General features: G+C 36.4%; 1 protein-coding gene across 1 annotated transcript in view; it reads left to right on the top strand.

The window, feature by feature from the left end:
* Dhx15 (DEAH-box helicase 15) overlaps nucleotides 1–19,029 on the top strand; it is a 42,615-nt gene extending 23,586 nt beyond the window's left edge. Inside the window, exons 7-14 of the mRNA XM_028865899.2 lie at nucleotides 5,386–5,472; nucleotides 6,143–6,292; nucleotides 6,655–6,763; nucleotides 7,367–7,558; nucleotides 10,313–10,435; nucleotides 13,574–13,764; nucleotides 17,181–17,350; nucleotides 18,458–19,029. Coding sequence (XP_028721732.1) covers nucleotides 5,386–5,472; nucleotides 6,143–6,292; nucleotides 6,655–6,763; nucleotides 7,367–7,558; nucleotides 10,313–10,435; nucleotides 13,574–13,764; nucleotides 17,181–17,350; nucleotides 18,458–18,575 — 1,140 coding nt within the window. The 3' untranslated portion in view covers nucleotides 18,576–19,029. The remainder of the gene's footprint in view (nucleotides 1–5,385; nucleotides 5,473–6,142; nucleotides 6,293–6,654; nucleotides 6,764–7,366; nucleotides 7,559–10,312; nucleotides 10,436–13,573; nucleotides 13,765–17,180; nucleotides 17,351–18,457) is intronic.
* Nucleotides 19,030–19,477: the final 448 nt, after the last annotated feature.

Here is a 19,477-nt window from a genome sequence, read left to right as displayed (position 1 = left end):
GTCTGTAATTCTAACACTCTTGCAGAGAAGTGATAAAGATTCTAAAATCTATCAGGATGATAAAGAATTTAAAATCAGCCTGGGTTACAAATAGAAACTTCCAGGAAAAAAAGAGCACAAATTCAAGGCCAGTCTTGCATGGTGTACATAGTGAGACCCTGTCTCCAAAAGAAAACAACAACAACAAAAAGCCCACCACACCCAAAGTTATGGATGTGTGATTGGCCACAACAAAATAATCTGAATTTTAGAAGTAAATGGAAAAGTGTATTCAGGTGAACTGCATTCTTTTTTTTTTTTTTTAAATCCTTGTATAAGAAAGCCAACTGTGGGCGGTGGTGATGGACACCTTTAATCCCAGCACTCAGGAAGCAGAGGCAGGTGGATTTCTGTGTTCAAGGCCAACATAGTCTACAAAGTGAATTCCAGGACAGCCAAGGCTACACAGAGGAAACCCTGTCATGGGGGTGGGGGGGTGGGGGGGGCAAAACAAAGAAAACAAGTGCTTTCTCCGACAGAGGCAGTTTGTTTTTAGCAGATGGAAGGGTACTGACAAGAAAGGGAGGGAAGATGGCCTCTTTGTCCTATTAGATGAACGACACTCCACAGCTAAGTGCTTTGTTGGTTTGTTTGTTTTTTAACTCTGCTTTGGCCCTTTCCTAGAGTTTTTTGTAAGAAAATAGAATTTTAAGTTAGTAAGTGTTGAATGTTGACTATATAGACTGGGAAGCATTACCACATTGCATAAATATGTGGATTCCTTGAGGACAGGAACTATATTAACATTCTTTTGGTAGAGGGATGTGCAATTGGCCTAGGTAAGGGAACAAGGGTACCCCAACTAAGGCACTATGCTCAGTAACAGTTTCAAAATAATCTAAGATGTTAAGATTATAGGTTTTAATAGTCTTGAAAATAAGATTGCACTTCTGAAAAATACTAGAGCAGTGAGTTAACTTGAAAACGTTCCTACTAATTTCTGATCTAATACACTTCATTGGGTTGAAATTCCCTTATTAGAAGACGGTCATGCTTTCCCTAGGACATGTTAGAGTATAACTGTGGTAGAGTTAATATTGCCATCCAGGAAGAACCTGAAGTACTACATTTGTGGTAAAAAAAAATTTGTATTTTGTATGTCTATAGTTTTAAAATACTGATTTATTTGAAGTGTGTCACTAAACTCAAAAGATGCAGCAGGATTTAATAGGAGGGGGAAGGAGGGGAGGAGGGAGAGAGACAGAGTCATTTTAATCCATCTGATCTCAACAGACATTCTACTTGAGTCTCCTGAATGTTGGAATAACCAGCATGAAACACCATTCCAGGCTAAAATAGTTAGCTGGGTTCTTTTCTGTTGCTTAACCTATAGCTTACTAAGCCTCAAAATAGGGATTGCTCAGTAAAAAGGGATCTGGCCCTTGTGGACTTGATTCCATGGCTTTGAGTGGAGAAGTTTTGATCCATTATTTGATGATAGTTAACTGTACTAGCCAATGTTTTTGAGCTGGGCAGTAGTGTGCACACCGTTAATCCCAGCACTCAGGAGGCAGAGGCAGGTGGATCCTGAGTTCAGGGCCAGCCTGGTCTACAGAGCGAGTTACAGGACAGCCAAAGCTACGCAGAGAAACCCTATCTCTAAAAAAAGATGTCTTTGAAATGGCAAGGAACACTCCTCCTAATGTTCTGGTGCTTAAAGATGCAAATTATCTTAATTTAAGGGCAATCCAGGCACCCTGAGTTGTATTTGAAGAGCAGTTAGTTGTCTAAATATTGGTTCCATTTATTGGCTAGTTATTGAGGATAACTTAGAATTCTTAGAAATTTTAGTGCTGGTGCCAACTGAGAACTTACTCTGAATTGTGGGCAATTTACCTTAAGATATTTTCTTAGTCCTGAGATTTTAACACTTTGCAAGGCTATTTTTGAACACTTATTACAAAGTTACAGTCTAGAAAAGACTTGTAACATTCCCACTGGTCCTATGCAAATCCCTTGTCTAATTCAAGATCACTTTGTCTGCTGACTAGTTCCTAATTGGATGGTTAACTGTTAGATCTAGATGAGGTTTACTACTTGCTTTACCTGAGGTTGCAAAGCATCTCTATAAACCATACCTTGCTTTTATTTCATTCATTTATTTACTTAATCATTTATTAAATTTGTGTGTGTGTGTGTGTGTGTGGTGTTATTTCAATGCAGTTGCTATTTTAAGGAAGAAATCATCTTTTTATTTATTTATTTGTTTGTTTGTTTGAGACAGAATTTCTCTGTGTAGCCCCTGCTGTCCTGGAACTCACTCTGTAGACTAGGCTGGACTCAAACTCACAGAGATCCGCCTGCTTCTACCTCCCATGTGCTGGGGTTAAAGACATGCGCCACCACTGCCCTTTTAATTCTAACAACTTTTGTGTATTTTTCTTCCTAAGCTACCTTTCATGGTTTTTAAATCCTGTCTTTTTGGTGGTAGAGACCTCAGTGTCAAATGAAAAGCCTCCAGACTTGAAGGACTGCACACACTGTGATTTGGTTTTTGCCTAGCAACAAACACAAGTAATGACATAGAGCTTGCTGAGTTAGCATAATTACTTTTTCTTAAATACTTGGAGGATTGTGTGGGTGTGGGTGTGTGTATGTGTGTTTTCAAGACAAGGTTCTTTGTGTATCCTTGACTTTCTTGGAACCAGCTCTGTAGACCAGGCTGACCTTAAACTCAGAGATCTGCCTACCTCTGCCTCTTGAGTGATAGGATTAGAGATGTGTGCCACCACCGCCTGGTTTATTTTTTAAGCGAAACAACCCATCTCCATAGTCTTGCTTTCCTTGATGTTTGTTACTTGTGGACATCATAGTCTTTAAATATTGAAATTTTAGGAAAAAATATAGTGCCCGTGTCTTAGTTAGGGTCTTAATGACTACAGCAACTGTTAAAAAGGAAAACATTTAATTGTGGGGCTGGCTTACAGTTCAGAGGTTAGTCCATTAACATTGTGGCCATTAGCATGGTAGCATGCAGGCAGTCATGGTGTTGGGGAGGTAGCTGAGTTCTACATCTGGATCCCCAGGCAGCAGGAAGTGACAGTGATAGACTGGCCAGGCTTGAGCTTCTGAGACCCCAGAGCTCAAACACCTCCTCCAACAAAGGTACACCTACTCCAACAAGGCTATACCTTCTAATAGTTCCACTCTCCTGTGAGCCTATGAAGGCAATTTTCTTTCAAACCACCAGAGCTTGTAAGTTACTTATATTCTAAGCAGCATCATGACATTTCCCACCACCTTTTTTGCACATGATGTGAATCTTCATCTCTTTTTATTCATCATATCCAGAGGTTATATGCTACTTGAAGATTGACTATCAAGTGATGAACATTGCTTCTGTTCTAACATAGATGCTTATTTTTAATTCCTCAGAATTGATGACATCAAGAAATTTTATCACATTGTATATTACAAGAACCCCATGAAATGTGCTTTTAACATAACACAAAATAACTGTCTTCCTTGACTGTCCCAAATGTATTCACAACCATGAGCTTTTAAATGTAGAAGTCAGGAGTATATGTTTTTGGTAGTTTATATGGCATTTAAAATATCAGATCTCTAATTTTGTTCCTCACAGCTCTGTTAACTAGTCTAATATGTAGAGTTTTAAAAGCAAATTGACACTTAGGGATATTAATAACTTGATACTACTCTGGTTTGATTTGTAGCTTCGACAATTTGTGTATCTGTTCCAGTCACAACAAAAACTTGACTTTTTATAAGAATAGTGCAGTGGGTTGTACTTTTCTTTCTGTTAGTACTATATATTTTATGTTTATTTCATTTCTAATTATTGATTGTATAAATATGTAATCTATAGATAGGAAAATAACTTCTGCCATTTGTCAAGTTTTTTTTTTTTAATTGACCAGTGTAAAAGAAACCTTTTGACATTGAATGGTTCTGAAATACTTGTTGGTAGACCCAAGGTTTTATGCTGGTATTTTCGGTAATCTTCCCCATTAGATAATGACATCAGAAAATAACAACTCTATATTATTTAAGTAGTAAACATTAGTCACTGAATTTAAGGCTCTTGAATTACATTTTTTTTTTTTCTTGAAGTGAAAGAACAGAGATAAATACATGTCCTATCAGTTCTTCTGTGTTTTTGTCGTTGTGCTTACATTACATAAAGATCCATGGCAAAGTTGACCCTCTTGTGGCTCTTCTCTTTTGAGAAATTTTGTGTTAACATTCAAGTCCTGTGCTAGGAGCTATTTTATCTTCACGTAGAAGATAACTCCCTTTTAAATCTCAAAGCATTTCTTTGCCATTTGCACCTTCTATGTCTATAATCTCACTTTCCACATTATAAAGGCTATGTAGGAGCATACTTTGATACATCAGTGTCAACTACTTGGATACATGTCTCCAGATATCAGCATTACCAGAAAGAAATATCCACTTTTGTCTTTTTTTTTTTTTTTTTTTGGTTTTTCGAGACAGGGTTTCTCTGTGTAGCTTTGGAGCCTTTTCCTGGAACTCACTTGGTAGCCCAGGCTGGCCTCGAACTCACAGAGATCCACCTGGCTCTGCCTCCCGAGTGCTGGGATTAAAGGCGTGCGCCACCACCGCCCGGCCCACTTTTGTCTTGTAGAAAAGAATTTTAACACCATTTTCCAAGTCAGACCAGTCCTCCCCCCCTTTTTCTGTCTTCAACTAAATGTAGTTCTTTGGGCTTGCTAATTAAGCACTCTCTCAGATGAATGAACCCTCTCAAACTAAATTTCTGAAGACATTCTAAAATCGGAAAAACATGCAAATTTGGGAAAAGACTATCATAATAGTATTTGAATACATCAAGTATTATTCCCTGTTAGTAAAATGTTTTTGTTTTTCCCCAAACAGTGCTTTGTGTGTACAGTAGACACTGCATTCTATTTTGTAAAACTATTACATTTTATTATAAGAATTCTGCAATTCTTACTGGATTCTAACTTTTTCCTGTCATTTTTTTTTTTCCTTCAAACTATTGGGGTGTGTGTTTGTGTTATACATGTAAACTTTTCCTTTTAACTTAAACTTGCTGTCTGAACTTTGAAGAGATATTCATTCAATTAAGAGATTTTATAAACTATTGCTTATTTTTCATTACTTTCCTTTTGATGCTACATTTCTATTTGTTTGGATAATCAGTGTAGTTGATAATCAAGTTGTGTTGAAAAAATTGCTGTTGAGGTAAGTTGAAATGGTTAATATTGCACTTTTAGTTTGTCTTTTCAGGCCGTAGTCTTTGAAGAGAAAGTCTGAGATCTTTTATTTTCTGATTTAAGAGTCCTCTGTCAGTGACAGTGTCTTAGCTTTAAGTCATGGTAATGTTGCTTGCTTCCTGAACAGGTGGTGGTGTCAACTAACATTGCCGAGACCTCTTTGACAATAGATGGTGTGGTGTTTGTGATTGACCCTGGATTTGCAAAGCAAAAGGTAACTATTCTGGAGCTAGCTTCATACAGTGTGAGCTTGAGGGTGCTTAATGCTTGCTCATCTTGTGGTTAAAGTCATTTTGGGGGTTACTTCCCTAATTTTGGCTTTCAGAAATTAAAGTGAATACATGTAACTAACTTAACTAAGTTACTTACTGCCTATTCTTAACAACATGTTAAGCCTGGCAGTGATGGTGCACGCCTTTAATCCCAGCACTTGGGAGGCAGAGGCAGATGGATCTCTGAGTTTGAGGCCGGCCTGGGCTATAGAGTGAGTTCCAGGAAAACTTCCAAAGCTACACAGAGAAACCCTGTCTCAAGAAAAAAAAAAAAAAAAAAAAAAAAAAAAAACCACCAACATGTTTAATGGCTGTCTGTCCTTTCTTGGCAGGGGCCAGGCAAAATTCTTTCTTCACTAAAGAATATAGCTAAGTTTAAGTTAAGAGAGACAGATATATGTTTCAGCTTCAGCCTTTTGGAACGGTAGCCAGAATGCCTGAAAGAAAGGTGGATCATGACATGAGTGAGCAGTTCTAATCATGGGAGCTGGTTTTCATGGTCAGCAAAACTACCTTTTATTTCGGCATTAATCATGGCTTGTGAGTGATTGTATTGGGCTCAATTTTGTGTTTTGCTGGAGAAAGAATCATTAATTGTTTCCATTCCAATAGGTATATAATCCTAGAATCAGAGTTGAGTCTCTTTTGGTGACAGCAATTAGTAAAGCTTCAGCTCAGCAAAGGGCTGGTCGAGCTGGGCGAACCAGACCTGGAAAGTGCTTCCGGCTTTACACAGAGAAAGCTTATAAAACAGAAATGCAGGTAAGGAGCATTGCTGTACCTTGTGTATTTAGAAGACTAAATGTGATGTTCTAATTGAAGGAAAGGAACTTCCTTTATTTCACCTAACATTTTTAGAGTCTAAGCTCTTTACCTTTACCCTGAATGAGTCATAGTATAACCTTTGATATATCTTTTATTTTTACCATGTCCAGTTGAAGTGGCTAGCTCTAAAACACATACATTATAGAGGTAGTTGGAAGGAGTGGCCTGATTTTTCTTTTAGTATAATTCTCAAGTATTTTTTTCCCCATGGGATAGTTACGTACAAGGTGTGTAATACTAAAACAAGGAGACAGGGACTAAGGGTATTATTACCATAACATGTGTTTTTCTTTTATTAGGATAACACCTATCCTGAGATTTTGCGCTCTAATTTAGGATCAGTTGTATTACAATTGAAGAAGCTTGGTATTGATGATTTGGTACATTTTGATTTTATGGACCCACCAGGTATGACTTAAATCAGGACCTTTATCACCTCTGTTAACCAAAGACATTTTTCTGTGTATCCTGTAGAGCATGTGTGTATATGTGTATTGTGTGTGTGTGTGTGTGTGTGTGTGTGTGTGTGGTATATGTATATTAAGTACATTTTACCTTTTGCCTCCATTATACATTAAGATTGGTCTTAATGAAGTAGTATTACAACTTTAAAAAAGTGACAGTTATGTGACCGAATAAGCCCATCTAGATGTTAACCTGGGAATCTAGGTTAACTGACTTATTGCCAGGGCAGAGGAATGTAAAAATTGTAATATTTCTAATTTTTTATGAAAAAGTAATTTTGTCCTGGCTTCAGTCTTACTAAAGACATCCTTGAACTGATTCTCCTGGCTTCTAAATGCAGGAGTTACAGGTATTTGCCACCATTCCTGGCTTGAACGTCATTTTAGTATAGTGTTGTTTGCTATATCTGTATTATTGAATTTGATGACAATTTGAGTTCTGAACTGGGACCAATATAGAGTGAAGAATGAGATTGCTTATAATAGTTTGCACTTTGTCATTTTTTTTTTTGCTTACTAAAGACAACTTGTCTAATTTTTCCCTTAGCTCCTGAAACTCTGATGAGAGCCCTAGAACTTTTGAATTATTTGGCTGCTTTAAATGATGATGGAGATCTGACTGAGTTGGGATCCATGATGGCAGAGTTTCCTCTAGATCCACAGCTCGCTAAAATGGTTATTGCAAGTTGTGACTACAACTGTTCTAATGAGGTCCTATCTATTACTGCTATGTTGTCAGGTAATAGAGGGGAGGGACCAAAAGCCCAGCTCTTAAGAGTCTGGGTGAACTTCCTTTGTTGGTTTTTATCGTTATTATTCAGCATGACAGTAGATTTAATAGATAGTTTGAAGGAACTTAGTTTGTTTCCTAAATACCTTCTAAATAGCTTTATAAAACCCTTACACAACTAAAGTTTCTGTTTACAAAATAAAGGAAAACATTGGCTCTGTTGAGTACAAATAGAAATTGCAATAGGAATAGTTTGAATGCAAGCGTAACTGCATTTTTTTCTTTAGATCCATTAGTGTTATTTTAAAGGTCTATTGAAAGTACAAAAACTTGGTTAGTGTTTGACACTCTTCAGTGAGCCTGTGTTACATTTAAATTGAGCCTTTTATACGTGTGTGTATTTGGTGACAAACATGAGTTTCTGATTTAGTGTCACAGAGAAGTAGTAATGTATCATTTGGGACTTAATCACAATCTGATTTTGATACTCTTAAAATGGCAGAAAAGCACTTGGTTAAAAAATATAACTTCTTGATAAACATGACAATTTTACAAACTTAGACCTTACATTTAGTAAATAGTGCTGTTTCTTAGTGGCAATGAAACTTAATCTAACTTGGAAATTAGATTTCCAGAAAGGAGAGGAAATGTTGCAAACAAATGACTTTTCGTTTAAAGCTAAAAGTAGAAAATAAGAATACTGAAAATCAAACTACTGTATACTACTAGTTTCAGTACTAGAGAGAACAGACTTCTAATTGCAGAGTGGTTTATTGGTCCTGATTACTTAATGCCATAAATTCAAATTTTCTGGAATTAAAGAATAATTAAGCTTTCTAAATATAAATTATGGCATAGTTCAGATGTATGGTATATTCTAACGGTGTGACTTTTATTTAAGAAGTAGCTAAATGTTTTCTTGCAGAGTTATGACTGATCAGACTCAGAGCAGATGGGCAGGGCAGTATCAATGTTTAAAGAAATTGTCTCATTTGCAGAGGTGGTGGTAGGTTGGTGTCTGCCTTGCTTATATGTTTTGTTATATTCTCCCAGTTGTATTTCTCCCAAGATTTTAGTTTTTAGAGTCAAGTTAGGGCAAGAATTATTAGTGTGCTTGTCTGTTACCTGCCAGGATTTTTTTCCTGTGGGTTCTCCTATCAGACATAGTAAACAGTACTGTTGTGTTTAGAGTATTAGTTCTTTACAGTTGGTCCTTGTGGTCAGAGTGAACACATCCAGTTAGATGTTAGTCTTATGCCTAGTAGGAATTAGGGAAAACAATTTACTGGTGGTTTTCTTTTTAGATATCAAGAGATTAAACATTAAGTGATTTTTTTTTTTTTTTTTTAAAACAGGCCATTTTCTGGATAATGTTAAAATGTGCAGTGAGGGAAAAGTCATGCCAAAAAGCAGTTAGAGCTTTGTGAAGCTTTGTTTGCTAGTTAGTTTGAGGTTCTGAGTTAGAAACCAGAGGCCTATGGGGTCTATTTATTCCTGTTCAACTCTGGTGGCTATTTTGTGTTAGTGTTTAGAGCTGTGAGATGTTTCTGTACTTACGAGTTACCTTGCTTCAGTTACATTAAGCAAGACCTTTAATGTTTACTATGATTGCATCAATGTCTTTGTTTGGCTACTTTCATCTTTAAAGGGGAAAACTGTATGGGAAAGAATAATTTGATACTGTATTTGATCTCATTGTCGATTATTCCCATTTTCTTCTATCTGAACTGATAATTCATGATTTTTATTGGTAAGGTTATAAAAGCTTCAGAATACATCGAAAAGTCCCAAGCTTGTTAAGTATTTATTTTGATAACTATGGAATTGCTAAAGTGAATTAAGGAAGGTTGTATTTTTTAAAAAAAATGTAGTGCATACTTTGTAACAACTTAAAAGTTTGTGAATTAATGTTGAGGCTCAAAATCTACTGTAGTTCAATATTTTGATGACCCTTGAAATATTGATTGTTTTCGACTAATTGTCAACTCTTTAATATTGGATTTACTTATATATTGAGGGTTTGATTCAAATTTTTTAAACTTGGGGCTTTATTTACTGATTTTTTTTTGTTTTTAATTAAAATGCTGCAACATTAGATTGAATATCCCAGCCTTGAATTTTCTTCATTCTAAGGCGGTTTAACCTTCCACCACTACTGCTATCTTCAAACCCGAGATTTCTTGAATTTTTCTTTTTTTTTTTTTTTTGTGTTTACATATGCTGTGCTTACCGGTGCTAATAGTGATACCCACCAGTTGGTAATAGCCACAGATTTAGGGAAACAATTTTGATAGAAATGTGGCAGTAGAATGGTTGCAAAGTTGTTTTAGTTATTCAGTGGGCAAGTACAGCTTCCTAACTACAGCCATTCAGTGGGGTGAATGGATGGCCTTTTGAAAAATCAGTTTATTAAAAGGCTATTGACACCATATTTCTGGTTATTGGTAGAGCTATCAGCACTGGTTTTTGAAATAAGTTGAGCTTTCTAGTAATTGATGGCCTTCAGAATAGCTGTTTTGATGCCTACTTTTAGATCTAGTTAAAATAATCAGGTACTCTGTAGCTTTGAAACCCTCTTGTCTTACAGATGTGGTTAGGTGATGTACCAAATCAAGGTAGTAAACAGTCCAAGATGCAGTTGGAGGCCATCCTGCCCTGCCCTATGCTCTGTGAACTGACCTAGCTAGGCCTTGTTCCTCTATCTGTGAATGCGTGACTCATCGATATGGGCGTTTGTGTTGGGCCCATACCAACCTTGTTTAGTCCCACAGTGTTTTGTTCGCCCCACGGAGGCCAAGAAAGCTGCAGATGAGGCCAAGATGAGATTTGCCCACATAGATGGAGATCATCTGACACTGCTGAATGTCTACCACGCTTTTAAACAAAGTAAGTAAAATTAGATTGAAGGAACTCTTTTGTCTAAATGTCACTTGCAACATAGAAGATGTTTCTTCATATCACTTTCATTTATTATCTGTGACAACTTTACATTACAAATCTAGAGGTTCATTTGAAAATCTCCTGACTAGCATTTAAAATAGAATTGCCAATCTTTCCCAAAATTGTTTAGGTTTATAATAAGGGAAAAAGGAACAATCACAGAAAACTTGAGAAATACAGTAATAAAAATGGGCCCTGTATACATTTACTACTAACAGAAAAATTGTGATGTGTTTCATGTTTTATTTCTATTTATTGTATGTTTTTCAATAATAAAACCAACAAACAGAAAGAATAGGTTTGAGTTACTGTTCTCAGTCATTAACTGCAAGTGGTCTGTAAACATGAAGGGAAAAGGTCACCTGTATTATTTCTCACTATAAAACTGGAACACATTAGCCAGGTGCTGGTGGCACACACCTTTAATCCCAGCACTTGGGAGGGAGAGGCAGGCGGATCTTTAAGAGTTTGCGGACAGCCAGGGCCACACAGAGAAACCCTGTCTCAATAAACCGAAAAACTGGAAAACAGTAACTGTCTACTTAAATGTTAAATTTCTCAAGTTTCTAATACTGTAGTTGTTACAATTAAAATAGCTTTCAAAATATCCCCAATTTCATTTAAAATCAATTATGGAATTAAAACAATCTTTATATGTAAGTATTTTGACTTTTGGGTGGGTGAATTTGGTGAAAACATTAAACAGCGGATATCCACAGCTGTCTTACTCTGCTTCTTGTAGTAGAGGCAGAAGCTAGAGGGGAGAAAAAAATTAGAAAATAACTAATTCTTGAGAGACATGATTATTTTATACTAAATGCTTGTAGCTACTAGGAAAGGGTGGCAAGCCTTGGTGTTTTTTTGTTTTTTAGGCCTGTTACGATACTCTCTGTCCTTGCATTATACCAGAGGCAGCACATGTGTTTGATAGAACAGACTCTTTCAAAGCGAAACAGTCAGCCTTTATTCACTAACTGCCACCTTTTATAGTTCGAACTTTTTAAAAACAGTTTTCCAGATACCTTACCATTACTTGATTATTTCATATTCTATTTTTAAGTTTTTTTTTAATCTTGTTAATTAAAATATTGAGTACATTGGACTTGTAGGTATGCTTTAAATACTGGTAAAGGTATTTTTCACTGGGGACTATGGATAGAAAATACGGGACAGCTTAAGATACTATGTTAATAAGATGACATTTTAATATCTGTACAGTACAGACAAATGTTGTAACACCTTTGTGTGTGGGAGGTTTCATTCTAATCTGCAGTTGGCTTGCCTTTGAATATTAAGAGTAGCTCTTAGCATTGTAAGGAGTGAGTGGGTAGCACTAGTTTTAGATTTTTGTCTCATTGAGTTATTTCTTACCAATTTAGAAATATGGTAGAACCATCAGGTGACACTTGTTTATCTTAACTAAAATTGCCATTTGATTAGTCAGTTGGCTAGTTGATAGATTTATCCAAGCCAGTATTGAGTTTAGGTGACACTCTCTTTCTGAGTAGCTAGACAGCAGGTGTGTTTAACCACACCCAGCTCTTGTTAGTCTTTGATGTTTGATTTCTAAATGAGAAACTTCATTCTTGATCAAGGTACGCAAATCAGCAACACCTTAGTTTAGAGATTTTCATTGCCCAACTTTTAGTCATATTCTTTATTTTGAAGATGTATTTCATACTCCTGCTTACTCTCTATTCTGAAGTGGCAATGTATTTTATAATGATGAACCTATGTACTTATTTAGTCTGTTTAAGACAAAGTGCACATTATAATGTTGCTTGAATCTCAGCACTAAGGACAAAATGATATGCCACAGATATACTAGCTGAGGAAGATCAATATGGTCTAGTGGTTTTTTGTTTTTTGTTTTTTGTTTTTTTGTTTTTCGAGACAGGGTTTCTCTGTGTAGCTTTGCACCTTTCCTGGAACTCGCTTTGGAGACCAGGCTGGCCTTGAACTCACAGAGATCCGCCTGCCTCTGCCTCCCGAGTGCTGGGATTAAAGGCGTGCGCCACCACCGCCCGGCCTGGTCTAGTTTTTAATGCTTTTTTTCCTTCACACTTTTTCCACTTTGACAACCCTCAGTTTTATTTATTAATATCAAAAGATCTGTGAAGCAGATGAAGTTTTCTTTCATGGCTGTAATTAAAAACAGGTCACTCCAAAAAGAATTCTTTCTTTTGATATAGTTCATACGTTTTAAGCTTTGAGCTGAATAATACTGGGTTGATTGGAAATTTTTCAAGAAATCATTATTTTTTCATAATACATGTAGTAAAATTATTAGTACTTGACGTGCTTATTCATAGGTCTCGGAGGACACCGATGACAATAAAAGCTTGCTTGTAAATTGCTGAGGCCGGTGTGCCACAGTCACAGTCTAACATCTCAGTTCAGGCACTGTTAGAGAGCATCATGCTAGTCATTTGAAGTTCACTTCATTACTTAATGTTGTATTTGATTTCCTTCAGTTAAGGCTGTGATTTCTTTGAAAATGAGCAAAATCTGGCATTTTACCAAGTTCTCTGAATCTACCAGTGTCTAATAATCCTTTGTTGGAAACAGCCAGGTGGCTGTTAATAGGTAAATAATTCAATTTGCTAAGAACCATTGATTCAAAATCATTGTTTTGCCATCTATTAGTCAGAAACCTTAGTACTGTTTCTTTTAATTCATTTGAATAAGGGTTATTGTTTTTTTTAAGAAAAGTTAGTAATATAAAATTTATTTAGAGAAAATTATATATGTAAATGTTTTTCTCTGTTTAGTTTATACTTTATTCTTATTAAAGATTTTATTCATGTATGTGTGTCTTTGTGTCTGTCTTGTCTGTGGGGGAATGCAAGTGCCCTAGGAGACCAGAGGCTTCAGATCCCCCTGGAGCTGGAGCTACAGGTGTCCCAATGTGAGCTGCCCAACATGGGTGCTAGGAACCATCACTTGTCCTCTGCTAAGGCAGTACACATGCGTGACAACTTAGCTGTCTTTCCAGCCCTATTTTTTAAAAAAAGTTAACTTTCAGAATTTTCTACTGTGTGGATGATTCATGGTGACCCATTTTCCTTCTCTTCAACTTTTTAGATCATGAATCTGTTCAGTGGTGTTATGACAACTTCATTAACTACCGGTCCCTGATGTCTGCAGACAATGTACGCCAGCAGCTATCAAGAATTATGGACAGATTTAATTTGCCTCGTCGAAGTACAGATTTCACAAGCAGGGACTATTATATTAATATAAGAAAAGCATTGGTTACTGGTTATTTTATGCAGGTAAGTGTTGGGGAATATTACTTTAAGGTGTTACTTTTGTTTATGTTGCATTTGTTTAAGTCTGTGAAGCTGTGTTACTGTGCTGGTCTAAAACATCTGATGATGGTGTAATGAAATGCTGAATGACCAATAATAGCAAGGTAGGAGAGAGGATAGGCAGGGCTGGCAGGCAGAGAGGATAAATGGAAGAAGAAATTGAGGAGAAGGAGGAGAGAGAACTAGCCAGGGAAGGAAGAGGACTCCATGGGCCAGCCACTCAGCTACACAGCAAGCCACAGAGTAAGAGTAAGATTTACAGAAGTAAGAGAATGGGAAAAGCCCAGAGGGTAAAAGGATAATTTAAGAAAAGCTGGCAAGAAACTAAGCCAAGCTAAGGCTGGGCATTCATAATTCAGACTAAGCCTCCTTATATAATTTATTTGGGAGCTGGGTGGTGTGCCCCCCAAAAGAGAAAAAACAACAGGTAAGTAGTTAGATCAAGAGTCTATAATTGTTCGTATAATTGCTTCTTAGTTACCTTTTTTGGTTTGGTTAGAGTTGGGGAGTATGTATAAAAATTGGTTCTAAATCCTGTCTAGTTTCTTTGAATGAATTAGTATGGGTAGAATCCTGTCTAATGAGTAATAAGTTAGTATCTTGATTAGCAAAGCTAGAAGTCTTGTTTGTTTGGATATAATTTTAGAAATACTTGTTTTTTGTTAACTGGAGTCTTGGTTTTATAACAAATGGATATTTTGGCCATTTTCCGGTACAGTTATGAGATATTTATAAGAATATTCTTGAAATAAGCATTCTTATTTCAACCCTTTGGGTAAATGTTTTAAGTTTTCTCAAAATCTTGGTCCCAATTGGAAATGTGTTAACATGTATACATACACATATTTGTATTTGTGTATACACAAATATATACAGCATGTGAGTGCTGGGAATCGAGCCTGGATCCTCTGGAAGCTAGTTCTTGAGCCATCTCTCCAGCCCCTGTGTCTTCCACATCTAAATAACTACATTTATTTTGTATTTCTACATAGTGCACATTGGTATTTATGACTAACTTGGGACACTGCAAAATCCAAGTGTCTTTTGATTTAAGCCATTCTTAATTTTTCCTCCTTATAAGTTATTTAATTTAAATGTACTGTATTAAAGGTTATTGGAACTGGAATAAAAAAAAACCCAGATGAATACCCTGAGCATTTTTAACATTTCATTTTATATATGGGTGTTTTGCCTGTGTGTATGTCTGGACCACTTGCATGCCTAGTGAAGCTGGAGGTGTTGGATCATCTGAAATTGAGTTAGAGTGGGTGCTGGGAATTGAACCCAAGACCTTTGGATGAGCAGCCAGTGGTCTCAATTATTAGGCCACCTCTCCAGCTGCTGAAAAGTTATTTTAAGGGTCAGATAAATCAAAATGATACCTGAAAAATTCTTCTGACAGTACAATAAATCATCTCTTCTAGCTCATGCTTGTTTATTCTATCATTGAATATTTCTTAAACTAAGTACATCAGCCTCAAAGCTTATCTATCTGTTCAGCAGCTAGGAGTCTGGATGCATTTGATTCCATCATGTAAAACCAAAGGAGATTCTGTGAAGTAGCTGTCTTTGAATCAAAGTAACAGGAAAAGTGGGTTGGTGGTTCTGTGAGAAAAGGTTTCCACAAAGGGTGGCCTGGAGCTCCAGTGGACCTTTTGCCTCTACCTCCCAGGTGCTGGGATGCAGATGTGTGTCTCTAGCTTAGAAGAATGCTTATTGTAGTACAAGGTGAATAATGCAGTTAGGAGTGAATATTTTTTCCCCAGACTTAATTATATTCTTACTATTTAATATATACCAGCTTTTTCTTGGTATGTCTTAAATTTGCTTTTGTTACACCCCCCCCCCTCTCTCTCTCATGCGCGCGCATGCATGCACTCCCCCCTCACTCTGATAAAGCTGTGATTAAGAACTGTACTATCAGACTAGAGAGATGGCTCAAGTGCACTGGCTGCTCTTTCAGAGGTCCTGAGTTCAGTTCCCACCATCTGTAGTGGGATCTGATGTCCTCTTCTGTCATAAAGGCATACATGTAGATAGAGCACTCAGTGTGTGTGTGTGTGTGTGTGTGTGTGTGTGTGTGTGTCTTAAAAAACTTTAGTATCTCAGCACCTATTTTTAGGAGCATCAACAAATGTTACCTGGCATCTAGTAGTATGTATTTAGTATAAATATTTATTGAATGACATTGATTCATATTATGCAGAATTCTTGAATTCGAAAGGTCAAACTTTGTCATGTGTTTGGTAGATGTTACATATCACCAGTTGGTAGATTGAAGTTTCTCAATCCCGCCCAGTCCCAATTGGGCAGCAGCCATTTTTATAAAATAATCACTCAGAGGCTTAATATTAATTACAAAATGTTTGGTCTATGGCTCAGGCTTATTGTTAGCTAGCTGTTACTTCTTAAATTAACCCATTTCTATTAATCTATGTATCTCCACTTGTCTGGTGGCTTTACCTGTGTTCTATTACATCTTGCTTTCCTAGAGGTGCACAGCATCTCCCAACTCTGCCTTCTCCCTGCATTTCTCTTGGATTTCTCGCCTGACTATGTCCTGTGTTGTCATAGGCCACAACAGCTTCTTCATTAACCAATAGTACAAAAAGACCATCCCTCAGCCACCAGTCTAAGTGTATTACTAGTCAAAGAAATACAGGAAAGAATTATGTGACCTCTGTTCCCATGCTTTTTTCTTACCATTTTCTTTTCTTTGTAGGCTGCTGTTTTCTGTTTGCTTAGGTTTGTTTTCTTTACTTCAGTTATGAGTGTGGTGTTACTTACTTATCTACTCTGTAGAGCCCTGTCCAGACATGTCTGAGACAGGAAGGACCAGATAATAGATGATAGGCTGTGTGTGTGTGTGTGTGTGTGTGTGTGTGTGTGTGTGTGTGTGTGTGTGTGTATTCATCAAATCTGTGTCACAACCTTAGTTCTCCTTGCCCTGGTAGCATAGTAGCAGCCATAAATGGGTGTGCCTATGTTCAGTAGAATTTCGGGAATACTGAAAATTGAATTTTATGTGACTTTATTTTGCAAAATTCCTTTTGTAATAACCTTTGAATAAAAATAAGCCTGAAGCCTGGGAGATGGCTCAATGGTTAAGAGTGTTGACTACTCATCCAGAGGACCTGGGTTCAATCCTCACAACCAAGGTCTGTAACTAAAAGTTTGTTAACTCCAGTTCCAAGGGGATCCAGCACCCTCTTCTGTCTGGTCTCAGGCAGCCATACATATGGTACACAGATATGCAGGCACAGGTGTGTGTGAAATCTTAAAAAAAAAATTTTTTTTTTTTAAGCCTGAGTCTGCTTGTTTTCTTGTCATTATCTCATATTATTTTGGAATTATTTCATTTGTTACTGTTTTGGTTTCAGGTGGCACATTTAGAACGAACAGGGCATTACTTAACTGTGAAAGATAACCAGGTGGTCCAGTTGCATCCCTCTACTGTGCTTGATCACAAGCCTGAATGGGTGCTTTATAATGAGTTTGTGCTGACAACGAAGAATTATATCCGGACATGTACAGATATCAAGCCAGAATGGTAAGCATACGTTTTGATTTTAATTTCAATTTTAGTAGTTTGCTGTGGATAGAATTTGGCTCTGGTTGTAGTAAATAAAGCCTTCTCTGCTCATTGTATAGCTTGGTCTTCTCAGCTAGATGTATATATTCTTATGCATAGATCTAGGATTTACAGAGTATGATGGGTTATTAGTCAGTTTTTTGGTGAGAGGACTGGGAATTTTGGTGTGACCAGGGACTTGAATAGTATCAGGACTTACTTTGGTGCCATTTTGTGTAGTCTCTGGTTACAGATGTTCGTCTTTAATAGTTCACTTGTTTTTAATAAAAGTATTTTATTTGTCCTTACTTATTAAATGTTAGGGTTTTTTGGACCTATGCAAAGATAAAAATTACATCAAGTTGTATCTCAGTTAGCATATTAGTTTCTACAAGTAAGTTCTAATTATGACTGACAGCTCAACTTTTAGCAGAATGCTAGCTATCCATGTTATTCCTCCCTATCCACCCATCTCACCATTTTATAAGTTAAGGAAATGTCAGTCCAGAGTGGACTAGAAGGCATTTATGTTAGGTGGTGTCACTTAGTATTTTACAGTTTCCATGCATCAGTGATTTTGACTTTTGACACTTCAAACGTGTAGAAAATTACTGTTTTATCCTATGTTTTGCTGAGGAGGGGACAAATGTATAGTTAGCCTTCATAAGCAATACATTTGTAGTTTTTAAAACATTGAGAATGAGATGATGAAGTTATTTGACTCTCAAATAGTTTATGGAACATGTCACATTTGCATAACCTTCAAAATATGGGTTAAAGTAGTGTGGTCAAATGAAACATTTCATAGCTTTGTATTTTTATATTGTGTCATGCAAGTAAATATTTTGAAAATTAATTCTGATACTTTTTCAAAGTTGACAAATTAACAGAAAATTAGTATTTTTATTTAGCTGACATTTCTAAATGCGATGTTTATAAAAATGTAGGCTTATATTTCTTATCTTTGATTTGTATTTGAACATTTGCCTTTATTCAGCAGTGATAGGATTAATTCCTAGCTTATTAGTAACTGGTACTTACTTAAAATCTTGATTTCATAATTTCCTCCCCCCCCTTTCTGGACAGGTTGGTGAAAATTGCCCCTCAATATTATGACATGAGCAATTTCCCACAGTGTGAAGCAAAGAGACAGTTGGACCGCATTATTGCCAAACTTCAATCCAAGGAATATTCACAGTACTGAATTCACTGCTTAGAACTGAAGTTATTCAGAGGACAGCTTTAAAAGATGAATGAAGTCAAGTTCAAGTTGTGCTCTTCATGTTGGTTCAATAATGGCCTTTATTTGAAAGCTTTTTAATTTTTTTCTTTACAGTAAATATTCCATTCTGATTTCATAAATTAAACATTTATGCCTCCCTTTTGTGTTGACACTGTAGCTCATACTGGAAAAGTCGATCAATGTTTTGCAGTTTATTGAAAGTAGTTCTATATATAACAATGTTACAAGCATTTCTTTAGAAATGGTTGAAAATGCTTCTAAAATGTGATTATCGACCATGGTATGCATGATCGTTGTAATTGTTGACATTCCTTTTAGAAGTTGTGAAATGTTACAACTTGTGCTTATGTAGACACAATCTTCTGTCTCCGTACAGAGGCACTGACTTCAATAAAGTCTATTTATACTAATCTTGGCCCAAGTCCTTTGGTATCTTTTATTCTAGTCTCTAAGTATAGCAGCTGCTTTTCCCAAGGGTTGCGATTTTTCTTTTCTCATTGTAATCATACTGTTATTACATATTTAGCATTTTTCGAAAGGAGTGCTCCTTAGGTACAGTAGTCATTAAAGCCAGGTTTTAAAGAACATAATGTAGCGCTTTGTTAGGATAATCAGTATGGGATCTAATGGGATAAAGTGTATAATAGTTTTTGAAATTGGATCCCCAGAGACAGAATAATGGAAGAATGGCTTTCTCCTCATTCTCCTTAAAGTTTATTTCATAAGGCTGATAATTTATTACCTTGTTAAATGCATTTTTGTCAGATCTTATTGTACTCAGATGAACAGTTTAAGCATTCCAGCCCATAGCACATGTTTATTTGTATTGGATAGGAAGGAACAGTATCATGGATCACCATTAG

The sequence above is a fragment of the Peromyscus leucopus genome, chromosome 10, assembly GCF_004664715.2.
Source record: "Peromyscus leucopus breed LL Stock chromosome 10, UCI_PerLeu_2.1, whole genome shotgun sequence".
In the NCBI taxonomy this organism is placed as follows: domain Eukaryota; kingdom Metazoa; phylum Chordata; class Mammalia; order Rodentia; family Cricetidae; genus Peromyscus; species Peromyscus leucopus.
Note: the sequence above shows the minus strand (reverse complement) of the source record. Positions and strands in the feature narration are given on the sequence as shown.